Source organism: Symsagittifera roscoffensis, chromosome 4 (assembly GCF_963678635.1).
Source record: "Symsagittifera roscoffensis chromosome 4, txSymRosc1.1, whole genome shotgun sequence".
Taxonomy (NCBI): domain Eukaryota; kingdom Metazoa; phylum Xenacoelomorpha; order Acoela; family Convolutidae; genus Symsagittifera; species Symsagittifera roscoffensis.
Genome location: NC_087065.1, coordinates 39,824,186 through 39,833,589, shown reverse-complemented (window position 1 = coordinate 39,833,589; position 9,404 = coordinate 39,824,186). Strand labels below are relative to the sequence as shown.

The following is a 9,404-nucleotide window of genomic DNA, read 5'->3' as shown; positions in this document are numbered from 1 at the left end:
CAGATCTAATCTATATGCAATTGTTTGGTACGGGCAGCCCACCTGCGTGTACGAACTCAATTTTTTCCCGTCTTTACACCACAAAGTATTTGTTGAGATCCACGAAACCTTTTTTTTGCCTCGAAGCACATTCACCGCTGTTTTCCTGTCAACACTCACTAATGCCTAAGAATATCGCTTAGGGGAAATTGTACAACGCAATCAAACGCTTGCATCAATATGCGGGTCGGGTTTGGATCCACTGAGCAATTTTGTTCGCAATCTCCTAATAAGCCTAGCCACCTCATCCCGCAAGTCCGAATTAAATGAGCCGAGCCGAACAAAGAAATGCAAATTTTCAGTGTTGTAAATGTGTTTACGAAAGATCAGCACCTTCTCAGCATAAAAGACGTAATTAGGACTCTTTCTAATTCAGGTAAATTATTCTCTTGTAGAACTATTTCCCTTTTCCGCCGAAGTCTGTGTCTCTTTCAGAATGTCTATATACATCACTTTTATAACTCGGATCGAGCTTTTGTCTTCTGGATCTACATGTGCGCCAACGCTAAGCGTACCGCACTTTATCTTCTATCATCATCATCCTTCGGGCCAAAATAAGAAAAGTTTGTTCACTCCGATCAATTTCATGCCGCGTTTTTCTGGGGATATTTGGCACATCTTTTCATTATGTTTTTTTTTTCAAGTCCTAATACTTTCCACCGAGTTTTAAGTTGTTACCACTCTGCGTCTTGACTTGAGGTGTAATTGTATCAATTAACCACGCTGTAAAATCTATCTGCTGCTTAGAAATAGAGGCGTTGCAAGCGCTTGCTTTGGTTCAATTGAACGACTTTCGTTATACTATCTAAATTTATTTTCGCCCATTGTGTAATCCGGTATCCACTAACTCTAAGCATTTTACTCCGGATAATCAATTTTTTAACCTAAATTTTCTCCCATTCCCCGTACTCAGCGAAGGCTGTTTTTTATATAGAAATGTTATATTAGTTACCTAGCCAAATTTTTTGTATTTTCTTTACAGAAATGATCTATTTCTTTCTTAGTTTAGAAACAAACATTTACTGGAAAGAAATAACCAGAAATCAGTTCACTGCTCAACTGCAACGAGATAAACATGCTTCAAACATACACAATAGCCGTAGCAATACAATTCAAATTAACACTTGTTATAACAAGTGTTGCTTTTGCATTAGGTTGCTGAAACTATCTTACATTATCAGGTCATGTGACCTAACAGTTAAGAAATCCGCCCGCTAAATCTCAGGTCGGGAGTACGAGTCACAACCGGAGAAGCTTTTTTTAGCCAGAAATAGTCTGGTATTAGCTAATTTTTGATTAGAAATAAGATGACAAATATAAAATTTAAAGAAAATCCCTGCTTTATGTAAACATTTCACAAAAAAAATTTTGACCAGAAAATTAGATTAGATATAAAGGTCAGATATAAAAAATTTTCTTGGCACGGGTTACTATAGAAAACTTCTTCAGGCGTGTCAAGAGCATCCAACATATTTTTTCCTCTATCTACTCCCCAAGGTTCATTCAATGGAAAAGTTGTTTCAATTTTGAGCGCAAATCTCCATCTTCATTTGCATCTTCGGTTTGGTTAATAACATCTGTAAGAATGCAAGAAATTGATCGGAGTGAACAAACTTTTCATATTTTTGCCCAAAGGATGTTGGAAGAAAGAACAACGGAAAATGAAATCCCAAGACAACCCAGATTTGCCAGAGAACGCAGAGCTTACGAAGAACAACGGAAAATGAATTTTTTGTGTTTTGTTTTGTTGAGTTTGATTGCTTTTTAGACTTTTGAAGTAGTTTTTATCATTATTAATTTATAGATAATTTTTGATTAGACATAAGATGAGAAATATAAAACTTAAAGAAAATCCATGCTTTATTTAAACATTTCACAAAAAAAAAATTTTGACCAGAAAATTAGATTAGATATAAAGTATTAATTTATAGATTAGATATAAAGGTCAGATATAAAAAATTTTCTCGGTACGGGTTACTATAGAAAACTTCTTCAGGCGTGTCGAGAGCATCCAACATATTTTTTCCTCTATCTACTCCCCAAGGTTCATTCAATGGAAAAGTTGCTTCAATTTTGAGCGCAGATCTCCATCTTCATTTGCATCTTCGGTTTGGTTAATAACATCTGTAAGAATGCAAGAAATTGATCGGAGTGAACAAACTTTTCATATTTTGCCCAAAGGATGGTGGAATAAAGAACAACGGAAAATGAAATCCCAAGACAACCCAGATTTGCCAGAGAACGCAGAGCTTACGAAGAACAACAGAAAATGAATTTTTTGTGTTTTGTTTTGTTGAGTTTGATTGCTTTTCAGACTTTTGAAGTAGTTTTTATCTTTTTTCTTCATTTTATTAAATACTTTTCATTGCTTCATTGTGAAACATTTCAAAATAGATTTGAATCATTCCAACCGGTTTTCCCATTTTTCCAACTTTAAAAACATCTAGAAATGAAATCCAAACCGTTATTTAAAGTCCTGGCAGAGTTTTTTAGCCATCTGGAGCCATTTGGAAGAAAACAGCGCTGAATAATTAGTGGAAAAAATCTATAAGAGTTTTTCAGGCATCTTGTTTCTTTTTTTTACGCAATCGAACAAATCGAGATCCGAACTTTTTGTGCCGTTTTTTTTTGGAAATCAATATCAACTCCTGTTTTTTCCGAAACACTTTTTCCGACCTGGCGCCAGATCGTCGACAATTGTGTCGGAAACCCCACTTTAGATTCTAAAGTTGATTATCTGACCAACAAACATACCGTTGTTGAGTTCCTTTCTGAGCGCTTCTGGTGCTACTTTGAAACTAGCTAGCACGCAACAGATTAGCAACTTTGCACTTCAAGGTATAGAAAAAAGTTTTAAAAGATATTTGGTTGTTGCTTATAGATTAAAATAGATTTTAACTTTTTTAAAAACAAAAATTTTGATGTGTTAAAAGTTTCAACAGTTTTGATCATTTCCATGACTTTTTCGACCTTCTGTTGCGTGAAAAGTGAAAATTGAGAGCAATCGTTTTCTCCGCTAATGAGCCAAGACTTATTTTGGCGCATTTTTCTTCATTTTTGCGTGTAATTTTGTCACTTTCTAAATAAAATGATTTACTTTTTCGATGCCAATTCAATTCAATTCAGTTCTAGGACGTTTTTAAAATTTGGTTTGATTTTGAGTTTCTTTTTTATTGAGTTTCTCGTAAATTATGGTTTAATTGAATCTCGAAATTGAAATCTTAAGTGGGTCATTAAAAATATTTCGTTAAGTTAGAGAGTCAACTAACATCCTGTTTTCTGCTAAAACATTTTTTTTCATTAAGAACACTTCTAATCATCAACTCAAAAACAGTTCGAGTGATTGCGTTGCAATTTAATAGTAATTTCGAGTCATTATAGTTTAAGTTTTGCTTTAAAAATATTTGAATCTAGTATTAAAGAATGGCTGTACCAAATATCACTTTCGTGCAAACTGATCAAGGCAAATTCGCAGCCATAAAAGTTTTGAATCATAAAATCATTTTTTAAAAGAACAAAAATTCTTAAAAACCCCTAAAAAACCCGTATAGTTAAAAATTTCGTTTAAAAAAGTTTTTCATTATTTTAACTTGATTTTAAAATGTTAGCTTAACAGTGCTCTGCCAGTGAACAAAACCTCAGATCGTTTTTTTTGCCCCAACCAGTCTTGTAGTGATTAAGGTCTCTTTTAGCCTTTTTTCCTCGAGCTTTTAGAAGCCTTAAAAAATGCTCTGTGCCAGTGGCGGATGTAGGATTTTCTCGAGGGGTGAGAATTTAAAAAAAACGTCGAAAATTTGTCGACCTTTTTTTCCGTCGACTAAATTGATTTACTGGATTTTCTGAGCTCTTCCAAAGCACTAAAAGATCTTATTTGACCAAACTTTCTCGTCCACCCTGTTATTTTTGAGTCGAGTTTTGCTGCTTTGATTCTAAATTTCAAACACGTATTTTAGTTCCTTGGTTTCGAGTCGCACAAAAACAAGGTTGTATACGAATACTTTTGTAACCCCTTGATTGATGAAACATCGTCCCACCGTCACTTTTGTTTCATTACCCATCAGCCCGCCCTTAAAATCCCTTCCCCCCTCCCGCTCCAATTTATCATCTGTTTCCACATGAGGCTGCGAATGCGGCCAATGGACTTTATTCTTGATGAATAGTGGACTGTTCGAAAATCCCCCCTACAGACTTCTCGTTACTGACCTACACAGAAGCAGAACTGGACAGCATTGTCTACTTGCTCAACTCCACTCTTGCTCTGGTAAGTTTCAGCCAAATAACGGCACAAATTTGAACTATGAGTCCACCCAACGATGTTCTAATATGTTTTTGATTTAACCCATCTTTCCTTTGCAAATAGAATATTATGTTGAGGACAGACGAGCTCAATGCCAGACTAGTGAAATACCAGACCAAACTCAAGGTCAGACTTGAGCAATAGAAACCTAATTAAAGGTCAACTGGTATAAAACTCAATGCACTCAGACAAGGTCAACTGGTCTGCTGGTATTTGATAAACTAATTAATTAACTGGTAATTAATTAACTGGTACTATTTGATGCTCAGTTTGTCGTGTCATTTTAAAAACACAATCTCAATTCATTCTTCAACAATCAGTATCTCTTCTCTCTCCTCAGTTGAAACCTCAGATAACTCTCAAACCTCTATCCCCTAGTCCTACTTGCTCTAACTCTGAATCTTAACAGGTTATGGGCCCAGATTTCTAAACTTTTTGATTTAATAATTATTTGATTTCTGTCAGAGTTTTTTTTAGCTTTTATCTAGCCTTTAGCAAAGCAGAGATGGACTTGAAACTGGCTGGATTCAGTGGAAAGTCTGAAGATTTTCCAGCTTGGTCGACGAAGTTTGTGGCACTGATGCATACCAAAGGCCTGTTCAGGACTGTGATGGGCAATGACGATCTACCAGAAGCTGAACCTACGCTACCTGAGAATCCGAATGCTGACCAGATGACGGCGTACAACACCAAGATGCAGGAGCGAGCTGTGCTGATCCAGCAGAGGAAAGACAACCGAAACACAGTGTGGTCACATCTAGCTCTGGTCCTGAACAACACCACACTGATGTACATCAAGAACGACTGCGTGGCTGCGGATGGCTATGGCGATGGGACGAAGGCCTGGAGACTGCTGCAAGAGAAGTTTTGCAGTGTGGAGAGGCCTACAGTGGTCAGTCTAGTAGGCCAGCTTGCGAAGCTGCGCCTAGGATCAGAGGAGGATCTCGATGACTACTTCGTTCGAAGTCAAGAGCTGATGACGCGGCTGAGTGAAGCTGGGGAAGCAATTACGGACACACTCTTCAATGCGCTCGTGATCAACGGACTGCCTGACAGCTTTGAGCATTTCGTGGTGCAGGAGAGCTTCCAGCCGGCCAAGACTTTTACAGAGCTGAGAACGAGGTTGAGGAACTATGATGACTCGAGACGAGCTCGATGTGGAGAGAAGACTGGGAATGGACACATAGCTATGCAAGCTGTGAGGAAGAAGAAAGGAGCGTCGGGTGGTGGCTGTTTTGTGTGCGGTCAGAAGGGTCATTTGGCAAGAGATTGCAGATCCAGAAGTGACAGTGGTCAATCTGGTGCTCGAGGCAGTGGCTCGAATGAAGCAAGTGGTCCAACTTCAAGGAAGCAAGGGTGCTTCAAGTGTGGACAACAAGGACACTTTGCAAGGGACTGCAAGCAGGCAAAGACAGGGTTCTTCAGTTGTTGTGCAACAACCTCAATGAAGGGAGATGATCTCATTGTGGATACGGGATGCACCGATCATGTAGTGCGCGACAAGGCTGTCTTCTCAAGCTTTGAGAAATGGGATGAGGGGACAACAGTTGAGAATCCGAACGGTACAATATCAAAGATTGAGGGCATAGGCTCGGTGGAAGTGGACATACGAGACTGTCAAGATGTGACGAGGAGCTACACTTTCCACAATGTGCTGTTTGTGCCGAGCTACAACGTGAATCTGATGAGTGTGAGCTCAGCAATAGCTAGAGGGTCTAGTTTCAGCTTTACATCAGACTCTTCTCATCTTGTGGCACCGGATGGTCGACGGCTACCAGTGAAGCAGCGCGGCAAGCTTTTCTTCCTGGAGTGCAAGTTCAAGAGGAACGCGATGACTCTAGCTACGAAAGCGAAGATGGAGACAAGTAGTGCAATGCTGTGGCACCGAAGGCTGGGGCATCTCAACAAGCATGATCTAATATCAGTTGTTGATGTCGGCGAGCTAGGGTTCTGCGAAGTGTGCACAGCTTCGAAGATGCACGAAGTAGCAATGCCAAAGAAGACAGAGAACAGGGCAACTGCAGTGGGGCAGCGGGTCTTCAGCGACATCCAGGGACCATTTGAAGTTGCGAGCATGCATGGAGCGCGCTATGCCGTGAGCTTCATTGATGACTTCAGCCGTCTGGCAGTGGTCAAGTACCTGGTTAAGAAGAGCGATACTCTTTCGAAGTTCAAAGACTTTGTAGCTGAGCACGGAACACCGAAGTGCTTGAGAACTGACAACGGAGGTGAGTATTCGTCGAATGCTTTTCGGATGTTCTGTAGAGAAATGCAGGTGAAACAGGAGTTTACAGTACCTAATACTCCGCAACAGAATTGCGTGGCAGAGAGGTACAACAGGGTGATAACTGAGATGACTCGATGTCTACTGGCCGATGCAAAGCTCTCAAAGATGTTCTGGGTACGAGCAATGTCAACGGCAGTCAGGGTTCGCAACTTGTGTCCTACATCCAGCAATGAGCATCGCATTTCATCAATGGAGATGCATTATGGGAAGCCATCGAAAGTCAACTACCTGCGAGTGTTCGGATGCCTGGCGTACTACCTGGACAGAGGAAACCGGCGGAAACTGGATCCGAAAGGCAAGAAGAGCAAGTTCATTGGTTATGACGAGGAGAGCAAAGCCTACTTGCTGATGGACCTGGAGACAAAGCGAGTGGTACGAGCAAGAAGCGTGACGTTCAATGAAGACATCATTCCAGACGACTTTCTGGTAGACAGTGAGCAGTCACAAACACTGGGTCTATCAATCGAGGGATGCATTGATGTAGAGGAAACTAGCACGAAGGCCATCACTGAGTCTACCAATAAAGCGAATGATAGTGGAGCAGCAGCTTCAGTGGGGGTTACGGAAGATGACCCAGTCGAGACTGAAGAATTGGAACCACCTTCCACAGAGCCTCCAGAGCAGAGGCCAACAGAGATTCCAGAGCAGCGGTCAACTAGAACGCGGAACCCTCCCATCCGATACGGACTAGCTTACACTCATGCTTCAGTGATAGCACAAGAGCCAAGAAGCTACTTGGAAGCAGTATCTGGACCAGAAAGGGAGCAGTGGCTAGCAGCTATGGCTTTGGAGGTGCAGTCACTGAAGGCAATGGGCACCTGGACACTTGTTGATAGACCAAATTCTCGCAAGGTCATTCCTGGACGCTGGGTGCTTGCTGTGAAGAGAGATGCAATGGGACAAGTGGAGCGGTTTAAAGCCAGATACGTGGTGAAGGGTTTTATGCAAGTGGAAGGACTGGACTTCAATGAGACCTTTGCGCCAACCTGTAAACCAGAAACAAAGAGAATACTACTGGCTTTGGGAGCGCAAGATGATCTTGTACTTCATCAGATGGACGTGAAGTCAGCCTTCCTCAACTCGCCGTTAACAGAAACTGTGTATATGGAACAGCCCGAGGGGTTCAGCAGCGGGGACAACCAAGTGTGTTTGCTACAACGCAGTATCTATGGGCTGAAGCAGGCAGGAAGGGACTGGTACCAGACGCTGAGCACGTTTCTTCTGGAGACTGGTTTCACTCGAAGCACCAATGACTTCTGTTTGTTCACGATGAGGGGAATGGATGATGCTATGATCTATGTTCTAGTATGGGTGGATGATATCATCATTGGCTGCAAACTGCAAGCAGAAGTTGACAGGGTGAGGGACCGATTCACTGACCGATTCAAGATGGATGATCGCGGTCCATTAGCCTGGTTTTTGAAAATGCAGGTCAAACGGGCACCTGGTTCTGTCACTGTGAATCAGTCTCGCTACATTGAAGACTGCTTGGAGCGCTTTGGGTTGGCTGACTGCAAACCAGTAGGGACACCAGCTGATATCAGCACTCAGTTGACGAAGAAGGACTGCCCTGGAGCGGGCTCAGAAGAAGCAGTGGCAATGCAGCGTGAGGACTACAGAGGCATAGTGGGCTCGTTATTGTACATAGCCAAGCAAACGAGGCCAGACATCCTAGCTACTGTGACTCAACTTTCACGGTTTCTGGAGAATCCTGGGAGAACACACTGGGTGGCTGCTAAGAGAGTACTGCGATACCTGAAAGGAACCAAAGATCTGGAGCTGTGCTACATCAAAGATCCTGATGGGTTCAACCTTTATGGTTCAGCAGATGCTGACTGGGCTGGTGACGTTGATGACAGAAGGTCAACAACAGGCTACAGTTTTCATGTGCAGCGGTCAGGAGCAGCAATCAGCTGGAGTACCAAGAAGCAACCTACTGCAGCAATATCTACCAGCGAAGCTGAGTATCAAGCAATGGCAGCGGCTGTTCAGGAAGGCCTCTACTTACGATCCCTACTCAATGAGATGGATATGACGTGTGATGGTCCAACTGTGATCAACGAGGACAACCAGAGCTGCATCAAGATGTGCAAAAATCCCGTAATGCAGAAGCGTACAAAGCACATTGATGTCAAGTATCACTTTGTCCGAGAGCGGGTCGAGGATGGAACATTTGCGCTCGAGTACTGTCCAACCGAAAACATGGAGGCTGACTTGTTGACGAAATCCCTGAGCAAGGCAAAGGTGGATCAACATCGTCGAACGCTGATGGGTTGCAGCCTGACATTGGACAAAGCCAATTCAGCCTGAGTGGGGGTGTTGAGGACAGACGAGCTCAATGCCAGACTAGTGAAATACCAGACCAAACTCAAGGTCAGACTTGAGCAATAGAAATCCTCCATGTTTTCGGTTGTTTTCCCTTTTTCCCTTTTTCAATTTTCCCTTTTTCCCTTTTTCAATTTTCACCAATGTTTGCAAAGGAAAGATGGTTAAATCAAAAAATATTAGAACATCGTTGGGCCCCCAAAACAGTGTGAACACACAAAATTAATCTGGAGCGTTAAACACAAGAATGTCAGTTTTTCGAGGGAGCCTTGCGAAATTTCCAAAATAAAGAACTGTGAGTTGGTATGATTTTTATGAGTTTGATTTCAGTTTGCAATTCATATCATTTACCACAGGTGCTTAGGCCGTATAACTTGATCAGTAATCCAGTTGCCTACGAAAAGCGCCATTACCAGGCTCGACAAAACGGAATGAAAATACTCCAACAACGTAATT

The 9,404-nt window shown here is 41.8% G+C and overlaps 1 protein-coding gene across 2 annotated transcripts in view; it reads left to right on the top strand.

The window, feature by feature from the left end:
- The first annotated feature begins 3,386 nt into the window (after positions 1 to 3,386).
- LOC134845176 (uncharacterized) overlaps positions 3,387 to 9,404 on the top strand; it is a 16,713-nt gene continuing 10,695 nt past the window's right edge. For both annotated transcript variants that reach the window (XM_063862066.1, XM_063862067.1), the window contains exons 1-2: positions 3,387 to 3,502; positions 4,200 to 4,300. In XM_063862066.1, coding sequence (XP_063718136.1) covers positions 3,463 to 3,502; positions 4,200 to 4,300 — 141 coding nt within the window. In that variant the 5' untranslated portion in view covers positions 3,387 to 3,462. The remainder of the gene's footprint in view (positions 3,503 to 4,199; positions 4,301 to 9,404) is intronic.